This window comes from Phacochoerus africanus, chromosome 1, assembly GCF_016906955.1.
Source record: "Phacochoerus africanus isolate WHEZ1 chromosome 1, ROS_Pafr_v1, whole genome shotgun sequence".
NCBI classification, from domain to species: domain Eukaryota; kingdom Metazoa; phylum Chordata; class Mammalia; order Artiodactyla; family Suidae; genus Phacochoerus; species Phacochoerus africanus.
This window is the reverse complement of record NC_062544.1, coordinates 277510267-277525862: the sequence shown is the minus strand read 5'-3', so window position 1 is coordinate 277525862 and position 15596 is coordinate 277510267. Positions and strand designations below refer to the sequence as shown.

The window sequence follows — 15596 nt, the reverse complement described above, 5'->3', positions numbered from 1 at the left end:
GCTCCTGAGTTGCAGCGGGATCTGCGGACCAGCCTCACTCCTCCGTAAGTACAAGAGGCCACGTGGCAAATGACCCCAGTGAGCACACAGACACTAATCCAGAATCGCTACCCGGGAGGAGCCTCCAAGGGATGTCCAGCAGAGTCACTTGGGAAAACAGACTCACACACTGCTCCGTCACGCGACATCAGCTCTGATAAGGGGACTCTGCGGGTGGGTGATCCCATGGACCCCAAAAGACAAGATGTTTGTCACTGAGCCCATTGCTTCCTCCCTCCACGCACAGTGATGCCCGCCAGTCACACGCAAAGAAAGTCAACGCAGAAGAGGGAGAACAGAAAGGACGGGATGGGCGTGGTGACCCAGGACGAGCTCATTTTCACAGGGGACCCTTCTTTTTCTACCATAGTGGCAGGTCCTTCATAAACACACTGAAGATGCTGTGCTGGGTATAGAAAGAGGGAAGCATGGCTTGTCGGTCCCTTCATAGATTTCATTTAAAATGGTTTCCGAACATCAAAAAACAAACCTAACATCTTGGAACCATGTTTTCTGCTGGAACGTGGTAAACAAATGCATGCTTGAAGTTCACCTTGGTGTCTGATATCTTACCAGATGAGAGGTTCTCACCAAAGGGTTTGTCTGCTTGTTTCCAAAAATACTTCTGTCCGTTGTTCTTGATACAAAAGTCGACGCTATCTTTAATAAGGAAATAATAAAGTGTTTCTTAAAAGTGTGAAATGTAAACTTGGTCGCCCTTTCTGACACACACTCTTTAAAAAAAATTGCTTGAACGATGCCAGGGCTCTCACGGGAAAGAAGGACGTGACATATTCAGTTCCCAGCAAAGTGAGTTGTTCACTCCGCTGCTAAGTGGACGCGACCTTTATAAAGCGCTTCTATAACCCTAATGAAAGGCTACAACCAAAGAGAATACCACCTCGCACAGGAAAGCTAGATTTCAGGATCGAGAGAACATGCAAAGAACATTTCATGAGAACAACAAACTGGGTTATGAGAACTTCAACATGCAAACAAAATCCAACCCACGCCTCTCATGAGCAAAGTGAGTTCTTATCGAGTTAACCAGCCTATCTCCTGGCCTCGAAAGAGAAAAACCCAGACAACTCCAACCAGACAGCTTGGCACGTGGTCCTACGCTTCTGTCTCTGGCAACACAGACATGGATTTCCTCATTACTGAGAGCTTGGGTGTGTACGGCAGGGTTGGGGAAAGAGTCTCGGGTCTTATTCCCTGGCACTGAGAGGCCTGCCTGCGCCGAGGGTCTTTCCCCCACCATGTGACGGGTTTCCTCCACAGATGGTCACCTTTCCTTTTCACACTCTGGGGATGCCTTTTGGAGGAACGTACCAAAGACATCTGCTGAAAGTTCCCACAAAATTTCAGGATCCAGCATCGGAGCAAGAAGAGGCTCGGAGCTGGTTGCCAGCCACGACTCCCGCCACGAAACATCACAGGCCCCTCAAGCCAACAGAGAACCTTCTCACCAGGCTGGCAACCAGGACCCAATAACGCCATAAAGTAGCCTTTCAGGTGACCTGCCGTGATCTAATCCAGCGGAGCATAACTTCATGGTTAACAGCCATCCTTAACCATCTTCCGAGCATGCTGGAAATCAGCATCAGATCACCTAATAGTAGCCAGGGATAGTTTTCATTGGCATCTACCAGTACAAAACCTGGAGGAGACGGGAAAGGTGCTAACAACACACCTGCTGGATTAGTTCCTGGACCAGCTCCCCAAAGAGCTAGGCCACGGTCTGATCAGGAGACCCTCTTCCCGAGGGATCAGACCTGGGGCAGCACTTCCAATAAGGTCCCAGTGGGGGAATGAGATTCTGAAGCAAAGACAAAACCATTGTGATTATTTCTAAACCCACCAGGGACCAGGCATCGCAGGTCAGGGGCCGGGACCTACTTGCGAGCTGGTGGAGGTAAGAAATAGGAGGGTTACATGAGTTCCCCAAAAATATAGACATCACATTTGTAAATCTATTTTACAGCAAACAGACCCAAGCCTCAGGCCCAGGGATAGGCCAGGTTCCCAACTGAACATAGCTGGGGGCTATGGGCTTTCAAAGACCCTAGAAGCTATGACGAGACCTGCAGTGAGAACAAAGGAAAACACAGTTTGGTTTCATAAAATGAGAAATTATTTGGGCGGGGGAGGATTGTCGAGACGTATTCCCAGAAACTTTGAGGGGCCTGTCTTTGCTGTCCTGTTGCTCTGTGGCTGAACACCGAACAGTGGTCCTCGGAAAACCAACCCATTTCCAGACAGCACCTGCTGCCTTGGCTGAAACTTGGCCAAGCGCGCCCTTGGCCGGCTCCCTACGGCTCATCAAACAACTGCAGGTCCAAGCGGACCACAATCTCTCCCGTGGGGACCTCATGCAGCAGGAGACACTTGGTAACGGGACCCTTGGAACCCTGGTCCTTCTTGATGTCAGCCACGCGGATCTCCGTCCGACCCAAAAAATCTGAAAGGAGAAACACACAGACTCTGCTCAGAGAGGATTCCATCTCGAGGCGGGTTCTTGGCACGTTGGGAGCCTCCAAGTGAGCTGTTCTACCCTCCCCTCTTCCAGAAGGGAGTTAGGTCATTTTCCAGGAACTCAGAACTAAAATGACAGCATGGTTTTATTTATTTATTTATTTTGCTTTTTAAGGCCGCACCTGCAGCATTTGGAAATTCTCAGGCAAGGGGTCGAATTGGAGCTCTTGCCGTCGGCCTACGCCACAGCCACAGCAACGCCAGATCTGAGCCATGTCTGTGACCTACACCACAGCTCACAGCAATGCCTGATCCCTAACCCAGTAAGCAAGGCCAGGGATCAAGCTGGCATCCTCATAGATGCTAGTCAGGCTCTTAACACACTGAGCCACAATGGGAACTCCAACGACAGCACCATTTTTAAATGGTGTGAAAAGAAGCAGGTACTAGATGAGGCCCAAGGAGAGTCTAGGAGGAAAGCAAAATGCAGACTCTCTTCACACCCAGGAGGTCCGAAGGGCTTGGAGCGTCCTGGGAGGCAGTGCAAAACCAGATGTCTCATCAGCTGCACCGTTTGAAACCTGCATGACATTTAAAGACCTCACTCAAGAGGATGAGAAGAAGAAATGAAAAGGCAGAGCACAGAGGATTTACTGCTCTACGAGTAAAGATTTTTTTAATAAAGAAAGAAAACAAAGGAGCTAGAGCCATGTGTTCAGACCTGAATGGTATCATCTCCAAGGTGTGTTGCTAAAGTGAAGAGAACAAGTCACAGGAGGAATCGTAGAGTCTAATGCACTTTGTGTTAAAAAAAAAGTGTTCATATATGTAAGTAAATCCATGCAAAAATGATAGGCCGGGCATCCATCCATCAGGGAATAGGGGAGGGAATCATTCATGTTTTCGGTCGTGGAATTTTGGATGTTTGAACCTTTATTCTATTTATGTCCTGCAAATAGAAAGGAGAAAAGACATGAAAGATTTTTTTTTAAAGGAAAGAAAGGAGTTCCCGCTGTGGTGCAGTGAGATAGATGGTGTCTCTGCAGTGGCAGGGATGTGGGTTTGATCCCTGGCCTGACACAGCGGGTTAAGGATCCAGTGTTGCTATAGCTACAGCATAGGTCACAACTGAGACTCTGATCTGATCCCTGGCCCAGGACTTCCACATGTCTTGGGGTGGCCAAAAATGAAAACAAAAAGAGAGAGAGAGAAAGATTATATAAAAAAATAAAGAAGGAGAGAGAGAGAGAGAGAGAAAGGAAGGAAGGAGGGAGGGAGAGAGGAGCCACCACCATTGCGTCATGATATTTCACTACTAAAAAGAAAAGTCCAGAGTTTCTGCTGTGGCACAACAGGATCAGTGGTGTCTCTACAGCATGCGGACGCAGGTTCGATCCCTGACTTGGTGCAGTGTAATTTTGGATGGTTGAAGGATCCGGCGTTACTGCAGTTGCAGCGTAGGTCACAACTGCGGTTGAGATCTGATCCCTGGCCCAGGAACTCTGTGTGCCTCGGGGCAGCCAAGAAAGAAGGAAAAAGAGAGAGAGAGAGAGAGAGAGAGAGAGAACCAACCTCAAGCCTGTATTTCTCAGAATAAAAAATGGCTAGGTGTTCCTGTTGTGGCTCAGCAGGTTACGAACCCGACTAGTATCCATGAGAATGCAGATTTAATCCCTCAACTCGCAAAGTGGGCTAAGGATCCAGTATTGCTGCAAGCTGCAGTGTAGGTTGCTGATGTGGCTTGGGATCCCGCATTGCTGTGGCTGTGCAGCTCCAATTCGACCCCTAGCCTGGGAACCTCCATATGCCACAGGTGCAGCTGTAAAAAGGAAAAAATAAAATAAATGGAGTGGATTAGCAATGAGACCCTGCTGTGTAGCACTGGGAGCTATGTCTAGTCACTTATGATGGAGCATGATAATGTGAGAAAAAAGAATATATACATGTATGTCTAACTGGGTCACCAAGCTGTACAGTAGGGAAAAAAATAATGTATCAGGGAAATAAAAGGAAAAAAAAAATGGCCAATGAAACGCCATGGTTAAGAGCCCAGACTTGAGAATCAAATTGCTCTGGCCATGCTCTAACATTAAGCTGGTTTTGTGACCATCTTTGGGCAGTAACAGACCATAACTAACTCACAACATAAGATAATTCACATATAAAAGTACTAAAAAGCAAAAGCCACAGAGAGCAATTTAAGCCTTGCACGGATCATGCCTGCATTAAACTCTTACTCCTAGCACTTACTTATGCTCCTTTGGATATAGTTAAGTTGAGACCATAATCTTAAAAGATCTCTTATTTTTATCAGGTTGAAGTAGAGAGAGAAGTTTCTTGGACTCCTTGGCCAGACTCATTTTGTCCCCAGGCTTAAAGCAGAAACAGAAAGTTGGGTGAAAGGATGATATGTTCAACACAATTCCATTCCTCTGATTAACCAGAAAGTCACCCCAAAGGCACTGATTGATTCTGCCATGCTTTCTGTGGGCCAATGTTCCTCTTACTCAACCGGCTGGTTTTACTCATTTTCACCATAGCCTTTAGCCAAGGACTGAAGAGTCGGGCTGAAGCTTTGGGATACAGCCCTCTGTGCAGTTACCTGCTTTGGGGAAGCACAGGACCATGGTCTTTGTCCAGGGAAGCTGGACCACTCTAGACCAAGCATGCCTTGTCCATCTTCTCTGAGATGCCCGGGCACTGGTGAAGGCCTCTTCCCAGGGGAGGCCAGGTCTTGTCTTGTGCCAACCTCATCTCTCTGGCTGGAAGCACAGGAATTCTGGGCACCAAGTTTCCAGGTAGGAAAAAGTTTATCCATGAAAGCCAGGTGACAAGAAAGGGGGAAGAGTGTGCCTCAGGGCCACTCTCTACTCACCGTCTGGAGAGAACTGGTCCCTCTCAAACACAGTGATGCACAGGACCTCCTGCTCCAGGTCTTTGATGAAGAACTGGCAGTTGGAGTTCCACTTGGGATTCAGAGTGTCCTGGATCGTCTTGGTGATGTGGCACTGGGACCCCATGGTCACCTCGCAGTACGGGTTACTCTTTCCTAGAGGGAACAGAGCCTGCTGGTTGACACTGCCGGGTGCGTGTGCTGGAGTCACAGCCCTGGGGCAGCCCTTCCCTCCACGCCCCTCATTTCATCCCCCTCCAAAGCCACACTTAATGATCGGCATAAAAATGGAGAATCCAGGCAAAAACTCCCAATCCAGCATCATCCCTAAACTATGATACTTAAATGATTACATTAGTGGGCTTCAAAACCAAGCCATTCCTGCCTCCCCACTTTAGCCTTGGATTGTGTCAAAGCTACAGTCATCCCTCAGTATCTTCACATTAGTTCCAGGACCCCCACAAATGCCAAAATCCACAGGTGCTCAAGTCCCTAATATAAAATGGTATATTTGCATATAACCTACCCACACACCCTCCTGCATACTTTAAATCATCTCTAGTTTATATATAATAGCTAATACAATGCAATTGCTATGTAAATAGTTGCCAGTGTGCAACAAATTGCAGTTTTGGTTTTTGGAAGTTTCTGGAATTTTTTTTTCAAATATTTTCAATCAAATATTTTGAATCCAGAGACAGAGAACCAACAGATTCAGAGGGGCTGACTTTGTGAAATGACAGCCACTCCGAGCTCTCTGGAAAGCAAAAGGGTGGAAAGGGATTAAAAAAAATTTTAACAAGTTCTAGAGAAACCAAGTCTGGGAGTGTCCTGGTGGCTTAGTGGTTAAGGGGCCAGAGCAGTCACTGCGGTGGCTTGGGTCATGGCTGTGGCACAGTTTCAGTCCCTGGCCTGGGAAGGTCTGCAGGCTGAGAGCACAGGCAAAACAAAAACAAAAACAAATCAAATAGGAGTTCCTGCCGTGGCTCAGCGGAAACGCATCTAACTACAATCCATGATGATGCAGGTTTGATCCCTGGCCTCGCTGAGTGGGTTAAGGATCCGGCATTGCCATGAGCTATGGTGTAGGTCACAGACATGGCTTGGATCTGGCATTGCTGTGGCTGTGATGTAGGCCAACAGCTACAGCTCTGATTTGACCTCTAGCCTGGGAACCTCCATATGCCGCAGGTGCGGGCCTAAAAAGCCAAAAAAAAAAAAAAAAAGTTTGAAAGGAAATTTAGGATTATGGAAATAACGTGTCTGTTTTAAAGCCAAGAGTGGGGGAACATAGAAAATGTTTCCACAACTAAGGTGTGTTAGAAAGAGGCTTCTTGGGTCCTTACCATGTGACCGACAGGGTTTCAGTTCAATACCTTCAACCACGTTCACCATCAATCTTCCAATGCCTGTAGCCCTTTGGGAACGCACTATGCCGGCAGGAAAAACACAATGAAAAATGCTTCCGGTTAGCCTTCGCTGCGTTTCCGGTTTGCCTCCTGATCCAGTCTATGCTCCTGGACCCTATTCAAGAGCCGTTCCCCTCCCACGTACAGTTCTTGATTCCTCAATCCTGGAATCTGCCCTCCGCTCCTCACCCTGCAGCCCACCCTCCCCCGTGTGCCCACCTCCATCCTCTGCCTCCAGACCCATTTTTCCAGCTCTAAGGGTGCTGGACCCAACCAAACGGCTCTCCAACCCCACTTGGTGGGATCCCGGCCCCACTGCTGAGAAGGCATTACCCAGGTAGGCCTTCTCCCGCTTCTTCTTCTCCGTTTCTATGTAGAGTTCAGAAGCAGCTTTGATTTTCTGCACCCAGGCCGTCCTTGGAAAGGAACAGACAGAACGGTGCCAAACACAACTCAGGGAAAAGGCTTCAGGTCTGGACAAATTCAGTTTCCAGGGCTCTGCTTCGTTCATTGGATGTTTCCAACAAAGGCTCAGCAAAGAGAGTCTAGTTTTATGCCACATGGTGCTAATAACCAGGTCTACCGTTCATAACAAAGGCACGTGTGACATGTTCATGGGTGTGCTCAAGACCTGTGTTTGGGTCCCCATGGGAGAATCCACGATTATGATACATGCTGTCCTGGAGGAGATATTGGCAATAACTCCTCTTCCTTCCTTATTGAAAAGCCTCACATATTTGCCTTAATCTAAGAAGGCCAGAGGTCTCTCTTACGAAACCGTCCAAGGAAAGAAACCATCTCCCAGATAAGGAGCCACTTTACACGAAAGAGCAAACACAGGCTGGGAAGCATTTTGGCATGATGTTTTCCCCTTCATTTTTCCAAGAACCACATGCACGATAACTGTAGCCAATTTCTTGCTTGGCACAAATGCTCTTGGAATGTAGTTGATCTTGTGTCAAATTCACCCTTCAGAAAATCATCTATTTCATTTGGCTCTGGGGCAGAGCCATAAAGACACGATTGAAGCAAAAATAACCACAGCTCTAGGATCCAGGATGTCTGTCTAAGTGAGCCAGCTGAGGATGGGGCTTGGGTGGTCCTATTAATTAATCTCCAAATCACTTTCCTATTGGTTTCTGCCACCTGGAACACCTCGGGAAACTTGAGGTGCTCCATTTATTGCAAAGCACACTGAAAATTTCTTCTAAAAAAATTCTCAAGGATGGAGTTCCCATCGTGGGGGGTTAAGGACCCAGCTAATGTCCATGAGGATGTGGGTTCCATCACTCAGTGGATCTGGTGTTGCCACAAGCTGTGGTGTAGTTTGCAGATGTGGCTTGGATCGGGATCCAGATCTGGGTGTTGTTGTGGCTGTGGTGTAGGCCGGCAGCTGCAGCTCCAATTCAACCCTTAGCCCGGGGATTTCCATATGCCTTGGGTGTGGCCGTAAAAAGAAAAAAGGAAAGCGATTCTCAAGCAAAATTCACTTCAATTCACTTCATTTTGAAAAATTCATGACACGGGTCAAACTTTTGAGGGGCTCTAGAAAAAAGTATGAAGACCCCCACGCCCACACCCCACCTCCACCTCCAGCCAGAGGGGATGGCGCTGCAATTGAGGGAATGTTGGGAACTGCTGATGAGTTAAACATCCCACGTGTGTCCTACACCTGGTGGAACCTGGGAGCCCAGCATCAGGGAGAAGGTGGGTCTTACCTTTCGTTTATGCTTTCGGCTCGGAGGGTGTAGACTCGGTCGATGTGGGAAATGTGGAAGATGGGTTCATCCCCAGAAGGGTCAGTGGGTAATTTGACCAGAACCTCATTTAGGAAAATAGGCTGAAAAATAATGCACAGGCATGAGAAAACCAGACCAGGATCTGCGTGTTCCAGTAAACTGAGTGTGTGTGTTTCGAGCAGGTGTCTCAGTGAACTAGATGGAGGGTGAAGGTGAGGGGCTGTGTGTTTGTGGGGGTAGGGGCTCAATAAACTGTACCAGAATAATACTTTTTTTTTCTTTTTTTCTTTTTTACAGGCACATCTGCGGCATATGGAAGTTTCTAGGCTAGGGGTAGAATCGGAGCTGCAGCTGCCAGCCTACACCACAGCCACCGCAACACTGGGTCTGAGATACATCTGTGACCTACACTGCAGCTTATGGCAACACTGGATCCTTAACCCACTGAGCGAGGCCAGGGATCAAACCTGCATCCTCCTGGATACTAGTTGGGTTCTTAACCCACTAAGGGAACTCCCGAATGATGATTTTGTGTTCATGTCAACTTTGTGATGCTTAAAATTATAAATATGGATTTCCTCCTCCATTCTGCAGGTGTTTTTAAAGTCCTCCAGAATAAAGAACTGTTGGATCTATTTTTCCCATGGTATATCCTAATCAGCAGTCTCCTCCAGGAAAATCAACTCTACCTCCAAGCCCTTCCCTCCAAGTTGTCGCTACAAAGTAGCTAGTGACAATCTATAGGAGGAGTACATTGTTCTTTTCCCCAAAATAAGGCTAACTGCTGCTTCAGAGAAAATTCTTCTGTGAAATCACCCCCACAGACACAAATTTAGCAAAAGAATATCCCATGACATAAAAACACACAAGCTACAGCCATGCACGTAGGCGCAGACCAAGTAAACAGCTTAGGAAAATTCTCTACGCATTGACTGTTTAGTTTGGCTTTTGCTGGAAAAGTTGAGGGGCACAGATGTTCCAAGCCATTCTGAGATGTTGGAAGCGGGATCTGGACCATTCGGGAGGTGGGCACTTGAGCTCTGGTCTCGAGCTTTCGGATGATGGCTTCATCTATGCACTAGCCCTCGAACTCCACCAGGGCAGGGCACGCCTTTGTCACATCTCGGGGACCCATAGCTGCCACTTGGCAGCTCATGGGTTTTTCCGTCAATCAAATTGAGTGTTGTTCCTTCTCAGATATTTCTGAACTATGCAACTATGCCCTACATCCTGGCTCACCCCGACACGTTCTGCCACAGCCTCCAACCTCTGACTCCTTTTGAAAACGTCCCCCCCTCCGCACACCAAGCCTGATATTGCAAATGAGACTCAAACGTACTGTTTTGTACATTTTATACTGCAGGTTAGATTTGGGGCTGAAGACTTTGTCGGTGCCGGAAGAGCCCAAGGGCTTGATGATTTGGGTCAGCAGGAGGAAGTCGTTGAAGAGGAAGCCATACAGCTCCTTGTTGCTCTTGGCCTTGTAGAGCTTCCCACTGTGCAGAAACTTGCGTGGCCCCAAGCAGTTGGTCACTGAATTGAACACAAGTTGCTAAGAAAGAAAAACAAAACCCAAAGAAGACACGATGAAGTGAGGTCATTTTTTTTATTTTGATTTTTCTGCATCTGAAAGCAGGGGCTCCATGAGAATCTGAGGCTATATCTTAGGCTCAAATCAAGGACTACTTTGAAGAACTGAGATAGTGCCTTTGGGAGCCAAGAAGTCCAAAGCATGATTCTGGATAGTCCATGCATCAAGATGAGGCTTGGTTTTAATTCCTTCTGCTTTTTCTTGAGGTCTACTAGGGTCTCAGGGTGCCTGGTCCTCTTCTCCCGTTTATTTATTGCAGAAACTAGGCAGCGGGAAGAAGACACTCAACCCTCTCCCACCTTGGTGAGTATGTGCTGTGTGCACAGTGCTGTGCTGGGAGTGGCATGAACCAGCTCCAGTGATGGCCCCGCACAGGCTTACATGGTTCTACTTAGTTCTAGAAAGCAGCAGCCTGTTAAGGATCTGTGTTATCACTCAGTGACTTGAGTCACAGGTTTGAACCCTGGCTCAGGAATTCCCACATGCCAAAAAAAAGAAAGAAAAAAATAATGGAAGAAGCCGCAGGGAGAGGGAGGGAGGGAGACACAGTCTTCCCTGGGCATTTTGGTAAACACCAGCAAATGTGTGTGTGTGTGTGTGTGTGTGTGTGTGTACAGAGACAGAGAGAGGAGAGAAAACAGGCAGAGTGATCAAGACTAAAGGAAAGATAAGGGACAGGAAAAGAATCAAATACTATAGGAGAGACTGTTTCCGTCAGTCTGTGGACCAGAGATTCTGACTCGACCGGTGCAAATGTTTATTTTATTATTATTTTTTGACCACCCACAGCATGTGGAAGTTTCCAGGCCAGCAACTGAACCCATGCCACAGCAGTGACAATGCTGAATCCTTAACCTACTGAGCCACCAGGGGACTATGAAAAACTTTAAAACTGAATAAAATATAGAACTGCACTTTTAAGACAGAAGCAAGGTGGTAAAAATAAAAATCAAAGTAAGAAATTTGCAGAGGCCAAAAACAGCCTGAAAATGTGAACCCTGGAAGATAAACAAGCTGCAAAGCTAGCCTTAGGTCTCAGAGTCTTTCTTAAATCTGGTCATCTTGAGCTATCATTTTAAAGGCTAAGAGGTGCAGGAGTTCCTGTTGTGGCACAGTGGAAAAGAAACCAACTAGAAACCATGGGGTTGAGGGTTCAATCCCTGGCCTTGCCCAGTGGGTTAAGGATCTGGCACTGCTGTGAGCTGTGGCATAGGTCACAGATGAGGCTCAGATTCTGCATTGCTGTGGCTGAGGGGTAGGCCAGCAGCTGTAGCTCCAATTCAACCCCTAGTCTGGGAAACTCCATATGCCCCAGGCGCAGCCCTAAAAAGCAAAATAAACAAATAAATGGCTGTTGGGTGCAGGAGACAGGAGATATCCAGGGCCCATATGAGGTGAAGAATATAACAGGAGATCCCCAAAATCTGGACCCCAGAGGAAAAATGCTAAGTAAATGCAGTACAGAAGGGATGAGCAAGAAAACGTGTTTGTTTTTGAACTTGGTGTAAGTGGAGGTAAAAAATGCCCCCTGAGAATTTGTAACCACAACACATCTCTCATACAAGCTGACAGCCACAATGCATACTAGTATGATCTGAAATCCCCTCTATATTTAATGTAGGGTGATCCTGGTAGCAGTCCTTTCAGGAGGAATACAACTTCAGACCTCAATGATGCCACAGATAAAGTTCCAAGGAACATTGAGCTCACAATCAAAAATCAAAGTATATAGGAGAAACAGACATATGTGGTGAGACCTAGCAGAAGCAACAGACAAAACAGTGAAACCCATAACCTGAAATGTTGGAATTATAGCCTCTGAAATATACGAGAATATGTTTAAAATGTGTAGGAAATAAATGAGAAACATGGGCATTTGTGAAAGGAACAAGCTAGAAGGAAACCAGCAGATCAGAGGAAACAAAGATAACTGCTGGAAAGGGAAAAGAAAATAATGGAAATGAACTCAGTTGATAGGTTACACAGTAGATTAGAAGCAGCTGCAGAGAGAATTAGCAAACTGGAGGCCAAAGAAGAGGATGATTCATGATTTTCCTCATCCTCCTTCAGAGGCTCAGCAGGGGAGATGCAAGTCCCACCCCACCCTAAGATCTACCTCAGACAGGCCTTCACACTGCACGTGAGCCTGGATCCACTCCAGCCGGTCCGAGTTCTCTTTCTCTCGCACCCCTTCGTTCACCTGGGAGCACAGCTCCTCTGCCTTCTCCAGGGCGTGCTTTAAATGGCTGTGGTCTGGATGGTTTTCAGGAGTGTTTTCCAGGATCTACATTGGAGAACAGAAGACAACAGCTTTGTGCAATGTGAGTGGGCATGGGATTCGCTGTCTTGGAGGGGCCAGGCCTATCACAGGCAGGACATGGTACAGACCTTTCTTGAAGAGTACCCATATGAGCAACTGCAGCTTTGAGCATCCACCTTGACATGGAGGGAGATGGCCACTCTTTGTTGGCAGGGGACACTTGGGGGCAGGGGCTGCCATATTTGGGGTATGAAGAGAGCAGTGGCTGCAGCAAGAGCAATAACACATTCCATGTGGATTTCTCCTTAGATAATGGTTCTTTCCTAGGTCCACACACAGCTGCATGCATCTGTGCATCTCTGGAACTGCATGCTAATGGGGGCATCTTAGCAAAGGTGCATTTTTCTGGATGAATCATTCCAAGCCAGCAGTTAAGAGTGCCAGTTCCCGAGCCAGACCTCCTTGGTTAAAATCCCTGCTCTGCTACTGACCAGTCATGATATGGATCATTCACATAAGTCTCTGAGCCTCATTTTCTCATATGAAAATGGGGATATGAATAGCACCTCCTTTACAAGGTTATTTGAAGGACTAAAAGGCTTGATACAAGTAAAGCATTTTGCAAAGTAACTGGCCCTTCGAAGGTGCTCAATAAATGACAGCAGTTACCATGAGCTTCTTAAGGGACTTTGAGTTGAGGGGGGGGGGGAAAGCCCAGTCCGGGTCCTGTATGTTCACCAGTCATTTCCAAACAATTAAAAAGAATCCCTTTGAAAAATCCTGACGCCTCAACTCTGACCATTCAGAATCCTTGGGGGTGGGGGAGGACTCAAGCATCAGAATTTTCTAGAGCTCCTCAGGTGATTCTAATGTACAATCAACTCTGAAGACCACTGTTCTAGACTAGGAGCCCACACAGCTGGATTGTGTGAATTCATTTGTTTTGTTTCTAAATGGAAATAGGTTTATTGCATTATCTCATTGCAATAGTACTATTGCATAACATACAAAATTTAGAAAATTTAGAGTTATAAGGAATCTAAAAACCACCCATAATTTCCCCATCTGGAAAAAATCTCTGTCTACATATTCGTTAATACACTCTGCCTAGATATAAATACCTATAATTTTAAAAAATAAAAATTGGGTTATATTGACAAACCACACTGTACTATTTTGTATATTGTTTTCTCCCCGTTCAGGGTAGCTATAATACATCATTTGCTGTCCATTTCATATGGATCTAGATCACTTTTTTTTTTTTGTCTTTTTAGGTCTGCACCCACAGCATATGGAGATTCCCAGGGTAAGTGTGTTGAACTGGAGCTGTAGCTGCTGGCCTACACCACAGCCACAGCAACTCAGGATAGGAGGCACATCCGCGACCTACACCACAGCTCGTGGCAACACCGGATCCTTAACCCACTGAACGAGGCCAGGGATCGAACCTGTGTCTTCATGGACGCTAGTCAGATTCGTTTCCTCCGAGCCATGATGAGAACTCTGAGTTAGTTTAATAGTAGCAGTCAAGTTGGACAAAAAGGAAGCAGTAGGTTGAAAGCTTCTGTCAAAACTAATTCCTTAACTCAGCCCCTACAGCCACAGTGTATTTTGTGGGGCTGGCCTGGGTTAGACTGACGAGATGGCTTACAGGGGAAAGAAATGTCTTACATGTAAGAAGATTCAGCAAGTTAATAAATATATTGAGGATAATAAAAGCCAGGCTTCTCATAGAGAAGGGAATTGTAAATATAGAAAGGCAGAGGAGGAGTTCCCACTGTGGCTAGGCAGTAATGAACCTGACTAATATCCATGAGGACGCAGGTTCAATCCCTGGCCTCACTCAGCAGGTTAAGGATCCGGCATTGCCATGAGCTGTGGTGTAGGTCGCAGACTTGGCTCAGATCCTGTGTTACTGTGGCTGTCGTATAGGCCAGCAGCTGCAGCTCCAATTCGACCCCTAGCCTTGGAATTTCCATATGCCATGGGTACAGCCCTAAAAAGATAGAAGAAAGAAAGAGAGAGAGAGAGAGGGAAGGAAGGAAGGAAGGAAGGAAGGAAGGGAGGGAGGGAGGGAGGGAGGAAAAAAGGGGGAAGCTAGAATAAATTCCATGGTATTAGATTAGAACAGGAAGTATTGGTGTAAACTCATGGGTTTTAATATATATTACAATGTACATATATTGATTTTGAAGTAAATATAAATGTTTGTCCATGTGTGTACGTGTAAATTTGTGTGTACAAATACATGCACATATGTACATTTCCTGACTCTGCCACTGGGAGACCCAAGAGGCAACAACACCCTAGTAGCAATGAGCACACCAGCGTCCATATCTTGGTTTCTAAATTCCCCATGAAAAGGAAAAAAATCTAAAATTTCTCTCCAGGAGCTACTCTTTCTGTAGTTAGAGATTCACAGCCTCAGAGGATGTCTAAGTCTGCTCACTCATTTTACAGAGGGGCACACTGAAACCCTCAATTTTTTTCTTTTCTTTTGGAATTGGTTTGTTTGTTTGTTTGTTTTCAGGGCCACACCTGCAGCATATGGATGTTCCCAGGCTAGGTCACAGCCAGAGCAACGCCCAGTCCAGGCCGCATCTGTGACCTCTGCCATAGCGCACGGCAATGCTGAATCCTTAACCCACTGAGTGAGGCCAGGGATCAAACCACATGTATACTAGTCAGATTCTTAACCTGCTGAGCCAAAATGTGAACTCTGGAATTGGCTTTCTTTATTTTTCTTTTTTCTTTTCTTTCTTCTTCTTCTTTGTTTTTTGTTTTTTTGTTTTTTTGTTTTTGTCTTTTTAGGGCTGCACCCACGGCATATGGAAGTTCCCAGGCCAGGGGTTGAATTGGAGCTGTGGCTGCCAGCCCACATCACAGCTACAGCAATGCTGGCTCCTTAACCCACTGATTGAGGCCAGGGATGGAACCCACATCCTCATGGATTCTAGTCAGATTCTTAACCTGCGAGCCACTGCTCAAACTCCAGAATTGGCTTTCTTTTTGTTGTTGTTGTTGTTGTTGTTGTTGTTGTTGCTGTTGTTGCTATTTCTTGGGCCGCTCCCGCGGCATATGGAGGTTCCCAGGCTAGGGGTTGAATCGGAGCTGTAGCCACCGGCCTACGCCAGAGCCACAGCAACTCGGGATCCGAGCCGCGTCTGCAACCTACACCACAGCTCACGGC

General features: G+C 46.6%; 1 protein-coding gene across 1 annotated transcript in view; it reads right to left on the bottom strand.

The window, feature by feature from the left end:
* Positions 1 to 2150: 2150 nt before the first annotated feature.
* ITSN1 (intersectin 1) overlaps positions 2151 to 15596 on the bottom strand; it is a 235828-nt gene continuing 222382 nt past the window's right edge. The window contains exons 33-39 of the mRNA XM_047795839.1: positions 12263 to 12430; positions 9895 to 10107; positions 8535 to 8656; positions 7150 to 7232; positions 6754 to 6837; positions 5390 to 5563; positions 2151 to 2500 (exon numbers count right to left, since the gene is read on the bottom strand). Of these exons, the coding sequence (XP_047651795.1) occupies positions 2352 to 2500; positions 5390 to 5563; positions 6754 to 6837; positions 7150 to 7232; positions 8535 to 8656; positions 9895 to 10107; positions 12263 to 12430 (993 nt within the window). The 3' untranslated portion in view covers positions 2151 to 2351. The remainder of the gene's footprint in view (positions 2501 to 5389; positions 5564 to 6753; positions 6838 to 7149; positions 7233 to 8534; positions 8657 to 9894; positions 10108 to 12262; positions 12431 to 15596) is intronic.